At 39.0% G+C, this 16,120-nt stretch overlaps 2 protein-coding genes across 6 annotated transcripts; one reads left to right on the top strand and one right to left on the bottom strand.

The window, feature by feature from the left end:
- Positions 1–1,304: 1,304 nt before the first annotated feature.
- On the top strand, positions 1,305–5,703 carry LOC6565467. 5 transcript variants are annotated; one of them, XM_032737982.2, is made up of 5 exons: positions 1,305–1,622; positions 3,433–3,601; positions 3,686–3,956; positions 4,112–5,380; positions 5,454–5,702. In XM_032737982.2, exons 2-5 carry the CDS (start codon positions 3,437–3,439, stop codon positions 5,579–5,581), a joined length of 1,833 nt encoding a protein of 610 aa, XP_032593873.1. In that variant the 5' UTR covers positions 1,305–1,622; positions 3,433–3,436; the 3' UTR covers positions 5,582–5,702. The 5 variants fall into 5 exon arrangements, with proteins under 5 accessions (XP_032593873.1, XP_001991291.1, XP_032593872.1 ...); XM_001991255.3 differs by having other exon boundaries at positions 1,305–1,693; XM_032737981.2 differs by lacking the exon at positions 1,305–1,622 and adding an exon at positions 2,444–2,479.
- Positions 5,704–6,590: 887 nt separating this feature from the next.
- On the bottom strand, positions 6,591–15,357 carry LOC6565468 (1-acyl-sn-glycerol-3-phosphate acyltransferase alpha). Its single transcript, XM_001991256.3, has 4 exons — positions 15,220–15,357; positions 12,263–12,614; positions 8,676–8,809; positions 6,591–8,604 (listed from the first exon to the last, which is right to left on the bottom strand). The coding sequence occupies exons 2-4, from the start codon at positions 12,442–12,444 to the stop codon at positions 7,946–7,948; spliced, it is 975 nt and encodes a 324-aa protein (XP_001991292.1). The 5' UTR covers positions 12,445–12,614; positions 15,220–15,357; the 3' UTR covers positions 6,591–7,945.
- Positions 15,358–16,120: the final 763 nt, after the last annotated feature.

Here is a 16,120-nt window from a genome sequence, read left to right as displayed (position 1 = left end):
AAATTTAAAAAAAAACGATATTTTTAAGTATGTGTGTTTGTTTTCAAAAATACATACGTAGCTACCAAAAAGGCTCTTGTTTTTTATATGGGAGATATGGTCACACTGCATTTCGATTGGATACCTTTGGTTCCTGCATTGGCTAAATCGGTGTTGAGCAATCAACAAAAACGGGGCATACTTTTAAGGGCGCACAGGCGATGAGAGAAATAAGGGTCTAACTCGTTCATATGCTTGCAAAAATTGTCGAAGGACATGATGCGTTCGTATCGCAAGGATCAGCTCCATTGAGTTGCATTCGAGGAATATGGGATCATCTAAGAACCCAAACACTTGTAATACGATCACTGCAAGGACGATTGGGAAGTCCATTGGCCAAAATAAAAAGTTTGACATAGATTTCGCCAGGAGCCATAAGGATATGGCCGAACTGCATGCGCTTTTTTTCTGCTCACAAGTTTATTTGAGCAGCTTTTTATTGCTTAATTTGCATCTGCAGGCGAAGAGCTATTTGTATTTCAAAGAACTTCCGGTCAGTCCTTGCAATTACGTCCGATTTTTACATATTTCAAAATGACTTGTCCCTATTCAAGTGCAGCGGAGTGTACATATGCAAACACATATACACATCTGGCCAGTAAAATAGGTGTGAAGACAATCAATTAGTGGCAAGAAATATGCATGACTGCTTTATTAGTTTATTTAATATGGAATTCTTTACATTTTGGTGAGTTACGTTTCTTTTAGCATTGTGATCAAACAAATTTATCTGATTTTCATCATTCCAGTGAATGTTGTGTCATTTTTTATTTAATTTCCGATCGAAATATGAAATCGAATAGACTTAAGAGCTTTATCAAGAATACAATTGATGTAGCCAAGCAATTGTCAATTTTTTCCTTGTTCTTAGAGCTAACACTCTATCGTCTATCAAGATAAGCCTTTATTATAATGAATATATGCTCACCTCTCGCATACAAAAATCAAGAGAGAAATTAAAGTTTTGTTAATATAAAAGAAATGTGTCAAATCTGCTTGTTTTCATTTAGAAGAAACAACATTTACAAATGAAAATATTTGATATTGGACATGATATACAATAAACACATGGTGTTCACGCCTATCTTACTGTCCAGGTGTGTACATGCGTGTGTGTGTGTGCGTGTGTGTGTGAGAGAGAGAGCTACAGATAACAGGAGCAGCGATTAACAGTGGCGCTGTTAATTAACAGACATAGCTGCTTGCATTGGCAGTTTTTGTCGGTTGTTGGTTGCCGGTTGTCGTTTGTCGGTTGGTCTGCCTGTGATTCTGTCGTTCGGCCAGTATCGAGGTCTCTCAATTGTTTTTTGGCGCTGCGCTGATTCGCCAACAGCCAACAGCATCGGCATTCAGTTCGCTTGAGCAGCTAAAAGCGTCGAAACGAGAAGCGAGAAACGAGCGCGGTGCAAACTGCAAACTGCGAACTGCGAACCATTCATTAAACGTTTCGCCATTGTCCGCGAACCGCGAACCGCCAACCGCGATCCATTAATTGGTAGCCATTATTAACAGCGTGCAAATTGGACAATTCATATTGCAATTGGATTCGAATACGGCGGAATACGAACTACGGATTGGACAGTGTAGTTGTCTCGTTTGTTGCATTTTGTTCGTATTTTTTTTGTTGTTGTTGTTTGAAAGGCGCCAATGACAAGTGAGCACAACCTTAAACCCCACCCCAACCCCCAACCCAACCTCCACCCTCACCCCCACTCCTGCCCAGTGCGTGCGGCGACCTTGGACGTGATTGAGGTGCCAAAGTCAAAACCATTAAGCGATGTAATTGCTAAATGTTGTATCAGTGTATGTGTGTGCGTGTGTGTGTGTGTTTGGGTAAAAATAAATTGCAAAGGCAAAGGAAAAGCCAAAGGCATCTTTTTTTTTGTCTTTATTATTTTGTTGATTAGCCCCCCCTCCAAGCTGCCAAATCAGTTGCCAATTTTCGCAATTGCCAACACTAGGCATTAACCAAACCAATTCAAGAGCCATATAATATATATATATATATATGTAATAAGAGTGTGTGCAAATACAGGCTGTTAGCGATTACATGACGGCTAAAAAGTGATTAGCTGTAAACCGCTCTTATCACAAATGCCGCCAAATAGCTGCTCACCTGCCGCATTATCGAAGCTTTGCTGTATTTTTTATTTATTATGCACTGGCAGATATTAATAAATGGGTGGGATTTGCTGTTGCCGAGCCAAATGGAAAACTTCGCATCGATATAGTGACAGATTTGTGAATGTGTCGAAAAGGACCAACAACTACATATCCAGCAATTTACAGCTACGACGAACGCAATCTAATCAATATTATCAGTTAGTGATCAATAGTTTTACACACACACACGCACACACACACAGAGACACATCTGTAGAGGTTAGTTGTTTTGTAGTATTGTATCTATTTGAAAGCTGGTCAAGTCTGGCCACTGAAGGTAAATATTTGCTTAATGCGCTCTATTCCATTTTTGTGCAGTGTACTTACAGATAAACAGCAAATCGATGATAAACTGATTAACTGCATACTTTGTATATTTGATGTTGTGAGTAATCGCAAATCGCAAATCGCATAACAAAAGATGGCAAATTGATCGCAATAACGATCTGAACAATTGAAACAATTAAATTGCTTATCACAAATTAGCTGATACTTGCCAGACATGGATGGCTTCTTATCAGTGACCTCTCTTTGGTATTTCATATGGTACAGGCACAGACCTAGTTATGTATATATATATATATATATATAGGTATATAGCTCGTATATAGCAAGTATAACATATGATTCACACACGAAAATCGCAAACAATTTGCGCGCTAAATCTAAGTCTGGGTCTTTCACTCTGAAATGAGCATGCTGATAAGCAATGCCAATGATCCAAATATTTTAGCTATGGTTACCAAACGACCCGGCCATGAACCCGGCGTCGCCTGGCCGATCAGCAGCAAATAACACCGATAACAGTAGCAATACCTACCTAGATCCACACAATCCATAATCCGTCTGAGTTACTCAAATTGCATCCCCATTACCGGCGACAGTAGATCTAAATCATCTATGGCAGCATACTATAAAGATCATCTTAGTTGAAGGAATGTTTGGCATTGGCAGCAAAGTAAAGTCAAAAATCAATTGAAATAAACAAGGCTGAATCAATAATTGAAATTCATCAATTAAGAACTGCAACGTTTGCTTGCGATGTAAAAAGTGTTTACATCATTTAAGAGTTTGTCTTAATATTTATTTTATTAGAGATTATTTGAGAGAATTCTTCAACAGATTTTATATTGATGTGTTGCTAACAAAACAGTTTCTATTTCTATTCCATCTCTATTCTAACAACATTATTTCGTTCGTTTTTTATGGACTGGCCATCGTTGGGATTAGGAATATGACACCACAGGAGAAGAAGGTGTATGGGGATACCACACAGCCGCTGCCGAGGCGTGATCGGGGCTACTATAATCGAAGGGACAAGAGTGATCTTGGCGAGCATTTTGTGGCGCCCGATGGCGGCTGGGCGTGGCTGGTGTGCGTGGCCGCTGGCTTATCCAATGTAGGTAAAATTTCAAGCACAATTACACCCAAATGCGAATGATGCAATCAATCCAATCAATTGTATCGTCTCTGGTCAATACAGCTATCGCTGTATCCGTGCCTGCAACAGTTTGGCTTCCTGTTCCGGGAGCGGCTTATCAGTCTGGGCATGTCCAGCTCACAGGTGACGGCCATAATCAATACAAACCCAGCCGTATCTGCCTGTACGGGCCTCCTCAATGGTCCAATGTTCCGGCGCTTCACCTTCCGCCAGGTGGCCATGGCTGGCTCCCTGCTCTGCTTCACCGGCATAGCCCTCACAGCCTTCTGTGAGACCTTTGCTGGCTACATCTTTGCATATGCTATTTTATATGGTAAGTCCATATCTAAATCATCTAAAATTTAAGAGATCAATTGGAGAATTTGTATATAATTTGTGAATATTTGCTTCGAAACAAATATTATTTGAAATTATTTATAATTAATTTAGATTTATCATATTATATTTTACGAACGGATTGGATTTTAGGCTTTGGCATGGGGATTAGTGTGAGCGCCTCCTCGCTGGCCATCAATACGTATTTTCAGCAGAAGCGTCGACGCGCCGCTGGCTTCTCGTGGACAATAACGGGACTGGGACCGATCTTTCTGCCATATCTGGTCACATTTCTGCAAAGCGTCTACGCTGTGCAGGGAACCGTGCTGATCTTTGCGGCCAATTCGCTACACTCGTTTGTCAGTGCGCTAATCTATCAGCCGGTGCGTTATCATGTGGCGCCAACTCTTATGCAGGTGGAGCAGCAGCAGCAGCAGCAGCAGCAGCAGCTGGAGCCACAGGCGGAGATATTGTGCGTCCATTGTGCGCAGCAGCAGAAGCGAGAGCCGGGCGGCATCTTCTCCAGTCAGTATCTGTGCCAGGACGACGATGCACAGAGGCCCGGCTACGAGATCATTGAGCCGGGCACGCCCATGTTGTCGCGAGCCAATGATGGCTGGTATGGATCGAATCTATCGCTCAATCGCTCAACCGGACGCAAGCGATTTCGCACGGTGTCCAGCTGCAAAGATTTGGAGCACACACAGCGGCTGCATTCCCCGATCGACGAGGAGGATCAGCAGCAGGATACAGAGCGAGAGTTCTTTCGGCCCAACAATTTTCGGCGTGAGCGCGAAGAATCCAATCTGGAGTCGAGGCTCGGCTGCACCTGTGCCGAGCAGCGGGCCCTCTACGCATCCCATCAAGCAGCGCTGCTCGAGCGAAACAAGAATGATGACACGCAAATGGCGGAAACTCTGGCAAAGATGTCCTTCAGACAGAAGCTGGTGACGTTTTTCGATCTGGATCTGCTGCGGGATGTGACCTTCGTGAATCTGGTTGCCGGCCTGACGGTCATCAATTTTGGCGAGCTCAACTTTTCGATCCTAACACCGTTCATACTGACTGACTTTGGATTTGACACGTCACAGATTACCGTGGCCATGTCACTGATGGCCGGCATGGATATCACAATGAGATTTCTGGTGCCGTTCATTACCGAGAAGATGACTTGGGATAATCGTGTCTTTTTTCTAATCGGCGTCGTTGGCATCGCCCTTGGGCGTACCATTGTTGCCGGCACCAGATCCTTTGCGGTCATCCTCTCCTGCTTTGTGTGGATCGGCTTGTGCAAGGGAGTGCGCACCATATTCTGGCCACTGATCATACCTGGCTATGTGCCATTGAATCGCTTGCCAGGCGCCTCCGGACTGCAGCTACTCATCTCAGGTCTATTCACGCTCATCTGCGGTCCCCTTGTCGGTGAGCATCCACCAAACACAGCAATGCAGCTCCATTATTTATTGATTTATAATTAATTCATTTGCAATTGCAGGTCTTGTGCGGGATCGCTACAACTATTCGGTGACGCTGCACTGCCTCGACGCATTGTCATTTGTGGCAGCTGCCTTGTGGTGTTTGGAGGCGCTGCTGCGACGACACAGAAGCAAACGGATCAGCTGATCAATATATATATTTATATATATATATATACATATATACATATAACTTTTTTTTTGTTTTAATGTAAGCTCTATATAATACAACTTGTACTTATAATTTAAAAGACATACTGTACTTATTAAAAAAGAAACGAAAAATGAAAACCTAAAAACACTCTACGAATTTAAGGCATACTTTTAGGATGAACAATAAAATCAACAATTTGCTTAACACAAATTATCTGATACTTGCCAGACATGGATGGCTTCTTATCAGTGACCTCTCTTTGGTATTTCATATGGTACATGCACAAACCTAATTATGTATATATATATATATATATATATATATATATAGGTATATAGCTCGTATATAGCAAGTATAACATATGATTCACACACGAAAATCGCAAACAATTTGCGCGCTAAATCTAACATAAAAACAAACTATGAATATGAGGCATACTTTTAGGATGAACAATAAAATCAGCGATTCGGCTTGACAAGTCAAAATGTGCAGCATACTTTTAGGCTAAAGCAAATGTCTGCCATCATTATCTTGACTACAAGGATTAGTAGGTCATCTAAGAATCAAAAGACTTGTGTAAATCACTTGCAGGACGAACGGAAAGTGTATCCAAATCCAAATCGTTTCTTTCTCCAAAAATACAAGGACGATTTGGTTTTGACGATTCATGAAAATCTTTGCTTAATATCAGATCAAAAATATATCCTTCCTAGATCCTTAAGGATATGATTCAACTATGGCTAAAAGAAAACGAATGCAATTTTTAGACAAATATTTATATCTCTGCCAAATCCTGACAGGACCTCCGCAAGGACCTCCTTTTAACGAACTGCATTCGAGCATTAAATGTTCGTCTAGATATAAATTTCAGCCGGCTCAAAACAAAAATTTATTCATGTCCTTTGCTAAAGGACCTTTTGACACGTATTTATCTCTGTCTGTTTCCATATCTGTCCCATTGCCCCGATATTGCATAAAAATAATACAGGATGTGTTAGCAAAAAAATATGTTTATTAATTGTTGTTTTTTGTTTTTGTTTTTTGTTGTTGATTTGTCTTTAAGCTTAACGACTGCATATTTGCTTCCTCCATCTCTCTCTCTCTCTCTTGTTCTCTCCCTCTCGCACTCTCTCTCTCTCCCGCTCTTTTTCTATGATATTTACAATATTGAGTTAACGTATTATAAGTTAGGTATACAGTACAGTAAACTTGATTACAATACATAAATAGGTATTTAGTTCAAATCTCTTAAATATTTTTGTTAGATGTTATGAAACATTGCAGCGACTGAATAGCAAGAATAAAATCATACAAAATAAAAAGCTAAGATCGACGGGCCGATATTTTGGATGAGCTCTCCAACTGCCCGATTTGCTGGAAATACATATGCTTTAATTTATTATTTTCTTTTATTTTATTTTTATTTTTTTTTTTTGCTATTTACACACGTTTTTGAACGCAGTTCGGAGAGCACTTTTTTTTGGGAATTTCCAAATTAAAATTGCAATTAATTAAATTTTTTTTTTTTAGCTTATGGACCCACGCAGAGTGTTGGACCCCCTAACCACTAGTTAGAGTAGAGTATGTTTACATAGCTTTGGTTACACTTGTTGTTCGTTTTAGTTTTTGGTATGTCAATGTAAAAAAAATACGTATTTTGTATTTTGTATTTGGATTTGTGTGTGGAAAAATTCGTTAGAAATGTTTCGCTAATACATTGATTATATGTAACTTGGGTTATAGCTGGCATGTGCTGTGTATATAATGGTAAATATATTTATATATTTATATATATAATAACACTATGCAACAAAATAATGTGAATGATTAGAAATCAAAAATACTTTTTAGTTTTGTATCCAAATTTCGTTGAAATTGCATAGAAATTTGGCAGCTTATTAATCGTATTTGAAAAATAAAAATACAAAAAAAAAGAAGAAAAAAAAACATGTAAACTAGAAGAGATCGAGACCAGTTTGAACAGTTTGCTTGAATTAGCCATTAAGTATACATAACAGACAAATTCAGTCTAAAATTAATTGTGTTTAAGATTTAGCAAACATAAAATACAATTTAAATTTGTTTCTAAAATGCATTTGGTAAAATAACAATAACAAAAACCATGTTGCATAGTGTTGTTGTTACAGTTTCGCTTGGTTTTTTCATTACTTTTCATTACTTTTACTTGGTTTTTTTGTTTTTTGGTTTTGGTATGTGTGGAAAAAAAGTCTCGACAGTTCGACAAGTTAGACAAGCGACTGGCGAACATGTCATAAAAGTTGAAAGTTGAAAGGCGCTACAGCGCTTTAGCTATTGATCTATAGACATCGATATCGATATCGATTGATCTGATGACGCCTAGAGCGTCTTCAGCATGGTCGCCTTGCTGGCGCTGCTCTTGTACGTCTCATAGGTGGCTGCCGCGGCGCCCACATGCAGCTGCGCATAGCCGGAACTATTGGCGACGGCAGCGGCAACAACATCGGCGCCATTAACAACCGTCGGCGTTATTGGCTTGTGCGGCTTATAGCGCTGCAGCATCTCAGCCGAGGTGAGCTTGAGCGTCTCGCTCATTTGCGATCGGACGTTCTCCATTAGCGTATCGATATCGTCCTTGGTGAGTCCTTCGGTGCTCACTGGCGGCAGCGTGGTAATCACAATACGACCGGCATTCAATATCTTCTTTTTGTCGTTGAGGAATGTACAATAGGAGCTGAAGACGACCGGCAGTATGGGTATCTGCTGGTCGATGGCCATGTGAAAGGCGCCCTTCTTGAACGGATGCAGCTCACCGGTGTTGCGGCGTGTGCCCTCCGGGAATACCCAAAGCTTAATGCGTTGCTTCTTAATCCGACGATTCACCTCATTCAGCGTTTCACGCGCCTTCTCACCCCGCACCCGATCAATAAAGATCAGGCCGGCCAGCCAGGCGGCCAAGCCAAACGGCCAAACATAGAAGAGTTCACGCTTCGCAACAACCGTGCACTTGTTCATCACATGCCAGATGTTAAACATGCCTAGAAGCATACAAATTGATCATATAAAGTGACGAATTTCGATTGCACACTTCGCATTTCAATTCACTTACCCAGCACATCCAGTGAGCTCTGATGGTTGGCCACTATGATGCAGGCCTGATCCTTCTCCAGATGCTCCTTGCCGCGCAGTTCCCAGCGCAGACCAATCAGAGTTGTGACGCGATGGCACCAGGAGCTCGCCCATCTGAAAAATGGAAAGCCAAACAAATAAATAACATAATCGGCAAGTTGGCTTTAAGATACATATTTGTGTCATATTTGCTGCTTGAGAAACTTGAAAACAAACACCAATCAGACAAAACAATGTATTGCTACAAGTGCTTTTGAAAGTACTCGAAAATTAATCAATAAAAATAACAAAGTATGCTAAGATGATAGTAATTTATTATATAATGTATATATATATATATATATATGTTGATAATGTTTGCCATTGATAAGTCAAGTTCGTAAATTAAAGTGTGATTTTCGATAACATTAAAAAGAGCAACTCCAAAAATTGATTGATTACAATCTCTTCATTGAACATCGTGGCCAAGTTTAGAAGATCATACGATTACACGATTATGTATATATATATATATAATGTGCAACGGATAGGATGCCCAATGGGTCAGTTAAGCGTACAAAACAAGAGCACTTTCAACGGAAAGTGAAGCGACCAGCAGATGAGTCTGTCTGCTGCTTGGATGGGAATACGGACGGGATTGGCTCAAACAGCAGCAGAACAACACCTTCAATGCGAAAAAGAGTCGCTTCATCCAGTCCGACTACGAATGGCTGCTCAGGAAGCGCGTCGATGTCTTCAATCAACTTGGCAACTATTCACACGCCGTCTGCAGCCACAAAAGAAGTGCCTTTGAAATACAGCCAAAATCTGAGCAGATCTGTGGCAAGGTAATTGCAACCGATTGCAGCATTTTAACAAACATATTCTTGTCACAGTTAACTACAAGTTTACAGACATTTTTTGTAAACGATTTGCGATATTTGAGCATTTGAAGCGCGACAGCAACACGAGAAAATGTCGAAAAAACAACAACAAAAAACGCGTGAAAACGATTTTTCTCAATTTCCCTAGACAAACCAAAAATACAATTTTTTTTTATTTATTTATTTTTTTTTTTTTTGGCAAATTCTAAGCATTTGTCGAGAAGATCAACGAACACTGCAGTTGGCAATGGCGTTGCACGACTCAAAATTATTGCAGCTTGTCGAGACGCGACCCTGACCACAGCTAGAGGTCTCTCAAGAGACAGAGAAAGAGAGAGAGAAAAAGAGAGAGAGAGATCTCGAGATTCAGTCAAGTGTAGCGATCAGTAATTAAAATGCAAAATGCGCTTTAAAAGAAACAAATAAAAAATTATAAATATTATTATAATTTTTTAAACAGATACCGCAAGGTTATATGGTCGTCCGTGGGGGGGTGGGGGAGTGGGAGGCTGACCCAGCTGTCAGCCAGCACTGATTATATGCATATACAGAACGGCAACAACTGAAAGAGCAAAAAAAACTCATCACGACACTTGACATCGGCTTAACGAACGAATTATAGATATAGTTACAGATATACACTATATATAACATGTTCGTAGCCAGCCGTAGGCTTCTTAGACTCGATTTCTATCGTAGACAAGAAAGTTGACAGTTGAATGATGCCAGAGAATCATCGAATACGAGTGACAACAGACCAGACAGGTCGGGGATATTGGGCATAGAGCTCTACATGGAATGTAAAGAGTCATTTGAAATTACTCTCCACAAACTGCAGCTGATAATCAATTGCAATTGAAATGTCATCCAATATGCATACGCAGAAGAAGGCAACCCCAACCACAACCCCATCCACAACCCCAACGACAAATTGCAATTGAGTCAAAACAAGCACGGGGAATCGGAATCGGAATGAAATCGAACTAAATCAAATTGGTTGACAGGTAAGCCAAAACAAGCAGAGACAAAAGCGGCGGGGCATCGGAATCGGAATGAAATGGAATGGAATCGAATCGAATCGAAGAAAAGCAATCAGCTGGGTAGTTTGGTAGTAGACTAGTCCGAGTCAGATGACCTCGGATAATTGCCTGTTGGCATTGGCGCCCAGACCCAACCACGACCAACGGGCAAACAATATGATTGACTACACTGCGCAAAAAGAAATCAAGTAAATCAAAAATAAATCAAGTAAATCAAAAATAAATCAAGTAATCAAAACTGAAAACAAAACAAAAATGTTTGCACTTGATGCAAGAAGAACTTTGCTTGAATCGACAATCGACAGTCAAATTGAGTCGGTTTTTTCTCTTTTTTTTTCGTCATTTTGTCGTTTTGTTGTTGCATGTGTGTTGCCTTTGCAGTATGTGCAACACACGTCTACAAATGCTGAGCTGAATGTGTCCTTCAATTGCCGCTAACACGAGTATGGTCAACAAATTGAACACTTAAATGTTTGATTACAGGGCCAGTTGATGTTGTTGTTATTGTAGGTGTTATTGTTGTTGTTATTGTTGTTGTTTGGGTTGTATTTTTGTGGCAGGTGCAGGTGTTCATGAGCCACGCTTTGAGCTCGTTTTGCAAGTTGCTTTTCAACTATTAATGTTTATATATTTTAATGAATTTAGTTGTGTAACTAAATATAAGCCAGGACGACACGCCGAATAAGCCAACTGCCCCTTTTAACTTATTCATTATTATTGTTACAGTCAGAACACTTGGTTAGACGACAACGTAGACTGGTCACTACTTATGAATTAGTAAGTTATAATTGGTAAACACATGTGGGCAATGGCACTAAGGAAAGTTACGAGATGGTTAAATCTTCAACAATTCTTGATTTTGGTGCATTTGGAGTATTATGTTATCGTAAGACTCGCATTTGGATTGAGATTCCTGTTCATTGGAATCAAGAACGTAAGTTCAATCTGAGTTCCATTCAATTTGTACATTTTGACAATTCGAGGAACTGTCAGAAGGACTTTAAGGACTAAGGCAAATAGTAGCTAGGACAACACGACTGTAAAGAAAAACAATGTGGCCTTATTAAGCTGACCACAATCAAATGGTTGAACAAATGTCTAATAGCAGAAAAACCCTTTAGATAATGAACCTATACCAATAAGAATCAAGCAGAAAATTGCACTCAAAATGTCATATAATCAATTTACAACCTCTTGGAAATGTCCAGCACACTGAGATTTCGAAAAAAATGTGTTTACATATACGACAAAGGTATATGGCTAGCTAGCTAGTTGGCTGCTCAGTTGGCTTTTGTTTCTAGGTAGGACGACACTGATTTCAGTTGGCTGCGTACTTGACAAATGCCACAATAAAGAACAATAGCACCGCGTACCGACAAAAAAACAGTGCATATCGATTTCTCAGTGTCGGCAGGGCAGGGGAGGCAAACAAACAACCAACAAACAAACGACAAAATAATACTGCAGACGAAGGGGGTTCCGATTTATCAAAGCACTTGGAGCATTTTGTGTTTTTGTGTTTTTGTGGCACATTTATGGCATTGCACAGCAAGCGTGTGGTTGATGATAAGCCAACGTCTACAAATAATTAGTTTTATGCTTTGATTAGTCTCAATTTTACAGCCAGATATGCATTTTGTATTTATTGTCCATTCGATACTCACAGTAAATTGCGCACGTCACAGGGACGTGTGAGAAATGCCGGTATCAAGATGATCGCATTGAACGAGACGATCCCATAATACATGACAAACTTGAAATAGTAGCGAAAGATGTGATTTGTCTCGTACAGAAAGGGCAACATCAGCACCAGAAACAATCCAAACAGTTCCACATACGAGCTCATTGTGAGTGGCGATGCAAATGTATCCAAATATCTTTTTCGGTCTTCCTTTCCTCCCTCCTCCTGATCCTCTGTATCCTGACTCTCCTCTGCTATATGTACTCCTCGGCGATGCTTAAGGCAGAATGGTATGCAGTCTTTTCTTGTTTATATTATACAGATCTCGATCACAGCTGTAATGGAAGTGAAAGCGACAACCGAAATTAGCATTCAATTGAGCAATACTTATAATAATATTAATAGTAATAATAATATAAGATATACAATAATGATATCAATATCAATTTACAGTGATCTGTAATTTAGTAGTCAAAATTCGATTTTATTTTCAGAGATATTTATTTCTCGATCTGCTTGGAAAAATGATATATATTTATACAACAACAAAAAAAACTTGTACATTACTGAAAATTGGAATTAATGCGTGCATCATTAAATACATATATTATTTACATATTATTGCAAATGATCCGAGCCGACTTGGCATATTTCCATCTCAATTAACACTCAATTTATCTGTCCGCAATGTTCGTGACTCTGATTGTTGTGCCATTTAAATGGACAGCACTGTAAATAGCCGTGTGAGTTACGGTGCAGAATAGCAAGTATAAGAGTAACAGAGAAAGGGATAGGGATACGGTGTCGAGCAAAAGGAAAAGGAAGAGGAAGAGCAAGAGGAGGGATTGCGTGCATTTCGCAGCGCATTCTTTGGCCCTGCTACCACGATTATTTGGCGAGTGCAACAGTAACAGTAAAAGTAACAACAACAACAACTCATTTCACATACCACACATGCTTATATATGTATATATATATATATATATATATATATATATATGTATGCTGTGCTCCACCAGCCGGATAAAAAAAATCAATTTAAATTGCCGACCAAAACAAACTAGCAAAAGTTGAAGGAATCATTTTTTATGAGGGCGACATAATTGAACATTATGTTCACTTATCAATTGGAATACCGTTATTTATGTGTTGAGCGTATTTGTTGATGATAGTAAAATACGCTATTTGATTAGCTCGCATTCGACTCTGATTAGCAATAATACAAATATCGAATTCATGCCTCAGCTTAATTCTCATATTCGCCTGATAAGTCAATTTTACTGAATGAAGTTTTAATTAATAGTTCCAAATATGTTTAAAGTTAGATCAGCTGAAGTTAAGTCTTCTTTTCTGCCAGAAAATGTTGACCAAGTTGGGGGATTGGGCGGAGCTTTTCCCTGCCAGTATCTGGTATTATAAACGATATTAGTCCATATCTATACTGGTAAAGATTACGTATAGTACGAAGATAAAAATGTCAAATTTTTGTATTTTTAAGTTAATATAAAAATCTTATTGACATTTACGAATGCTTCAAAGCAATATTTCATTTTTAATAAGGGATGGAAGAAAGAAACTTAATTTCTAAAATCAAATTCGTTTTGCGCAAAATAGGAACTTATATTTCACATAATTATGGATATATGTATGTCAAACATCAAATTTGTACTAAAAAAATATTATGAAATTCGTTAAACTCTGGCTTTAGCTGCTGGAGGAGCTGATTCAGGTTTTATCAAATAAAATAAGTTCTTTCAACTGGCATTGATAAATGTCACAGAAACTATGATAAATTTTTTATTTTTTTTTTTTCAGATCAGCAAGCATATTCCATATGTCAAATTTATTTCGAATTAAATGCTATGAGAAATGCTATCGTCGAATGTGTGTTCGACTTGCATATACCCTGTGCATAGGGGTCTAAAATCTAGAAATATTTAGTCGAATGTATTTTTCTTTTGCTACATTCTGTTTTAGTTGTGCGTTTTGTCTATTTTTATTTTAAATATTTGTACGTTTTTTGTTGTTGTTTGTCTGTAAAAATACAGGATATGGGAATGCGTGCACCAGCACTGATTCTTTCGGCACCGATTGCGGGGAAGCCGGTTAAGACGAATAAAACGAATTTAAATTCATAAAAGTCTTGTGTCATCTTTGTTTATGCTGCACACGCACACACTGCACTCACACTTACGCACACACATATATGCAAATCTCTGTATATACATATATATATGAATATGTATTTATGCTTGTAGATACAAATATGCATTGTACACACAAATGTGTGCATGTGCAGGATAAATGTAAACGGAAAATTTGGCGTCGTTTGCCAACAACAAAGTAAGGGTTGCAAAATACGAAAACCCGCAGCAGAACAAGCAATTTACACAAACACACACACACGCACACACACGAAGGATAACAAGCACAACAAAATTGAGAAGAAAAGAACGAGAATAAAAAACGAATAAGAAAATAGTGTGTGCAATTAAATTGCTGTTCTTGTTATTATTATTGTCGATTTATTTTCCCTGTGTGCTTTTCCATTTATTTGCTTCTTTGTTTTGCCGAAGATTCGGCTCTCATTGTAGTTGTTATTGTTGTTGTTGCAGTAACGGCGGCAGTTTCTGTCGGCGTCCGTGCTTTGCAGTCGGGACAAACACACACAAATACACACACAGCACATAGATAGAATTAACCAAAGTAGTTTTAATATAATACAATTGACAGGCGGAGAAACAAAAAAAAAAAAGCTACTACTACACACGCGTGAGCCAAGCTTGACGACGACGACACATCGAATTTAGTTCAACTGAAAAGTACAACAAACAGAAAAGCATGCAGCAAATTTTCTTCATTATGCTAGTGTTTTTTTTTTCTCCTTTGCATTCTTTTTCTTATGTTTTTTTTTGCTTTAATAATCATAATAGGGATTACGTTTTGCTTGATGCGACGCCGCTGCGCTTGACGTTGGCGTTGTTGGGCAGCGACGGCGACGACGACCGGGCGCCGTTGAAACGTAGACCGCGAAAAATTTTGACGAGAATTTCCGTTACCGACTTGCTTGCTTTGCGGACGGCGAGAAAAACAGCAACAACAATTGTCGCTACTTTGGATGCTTAGCAGACCATGTTATTAACATTTAGTGCTATTGCAATGCTCAAATGGTTCTGTCGCTCGGCAGACTTACAGAATGTTAACTTCTGAACGAAGCACCCAATCTAACATTTACTCACCCAACGAAATGTAATGAACAGTGGCACAGTATCCTATCGTCTTGACGGTCCATACGCTGTGTTCGTTAAGTGAGTTGATTGTTGTCCATGCTAAAGCAACTGCCACACAAATCAAATATAAGAAAATTAAAGACTCAACTTTGTATGCATGCCAAAGGAAATCATAAATACATATGTACGTATTTTTACTTGGCAAAGATAAACCTTTGCTGTTGCCCAATAATTTTGATGTTTTTTCGCCTGCCTGCACTTTGGCAACCAGACTGAAATCCTTATAATGCCTTTACCCCCTCCCCTACGCAATATACCCAACTGGCATACGAAAAACGTGTAGCTTTGTCGCCATGCCTAAGGAAAACAAAAATATTTTTGTTTACATGTGCGTGCAATAAATGAAAATTATGGCGCGGTAATAATCTTAATCCGATCTCTCTGGGACAGCACAAAATCAAAACAATCCAGCTCTGATTCTTTCATTAAAGAAACGCAATCAATCAGCAAGAAAAAATATGAATATTTGCAAATTGAGAATAAAAAAGTTTTTTGTTTTACAAGATATTTATACTATTTGAGCTAAGAAATAAACGACTTCAAAAATATAT

This window comes from Drosophila grimshawi, unplaced genomic scaffold (genome assembly GCF_018153295.1).
Source record: "Drosophila grimshawi isolate 15287-2541.00 unplaced genomic scaffold, ASM1815329v1 contig_848, whole genome shotgun sequence".
Classification (NCBI taxonomy): domain Eukaryota; kingdom Metazoa; phylum Arthropoda; class Insecta; order Diptera; family Drosophilidae; genus Drosophila; species Drosophila grimshawi.
This window is presented reverse-complemented; position numbering and strand designations above follow the sequence as displayed.

Bases quoted from the DNA above. Each gene is read 5' to 3' on its own strand.
- LOC6565467 (XM_032737980.2), top strand. From the start codon at position 2,705: ATGGATGGCTTCTTATCAGTGACCTCTCTTTGGTATTTCATATG. The intron at 2,749-3,432 runs GTACAGGCACAG...CGTTGGGATTAG, and splicing joins TCTCTTTGGTATTTCATATG to GAATATGACACCACAGGAGA. The intron at 3,957-4,111 runs GTAAGTCCATAT...ATTGGATTTTAG, and splicing joins TGCATATGCTATTTTATATG to GCTTTGGCATGGGGATTAGT.
- LOC6565468 (XM_001991256.3), bottom strand. From the start codon at position 12,444: ATGAGCTCGTATGTGGAACTGTTTGGATTGTTTCTGGTGCTGATGTTG. The intron at 8,810-12,262 runs GTGAGTATCGAA...TCCATTTTTCAG, and splicing joins TGTGACGTGCGCAATTTACT to ATGGGCGAGCTCCTGGTGCC. The intron at 8,605-8,675 runs GTAAGTGAATTG...GTATGCTTCTAG, and splicing joins GAGCTCACTGGATGTGCTGG to GCATGTTTAACATCTGGCAT.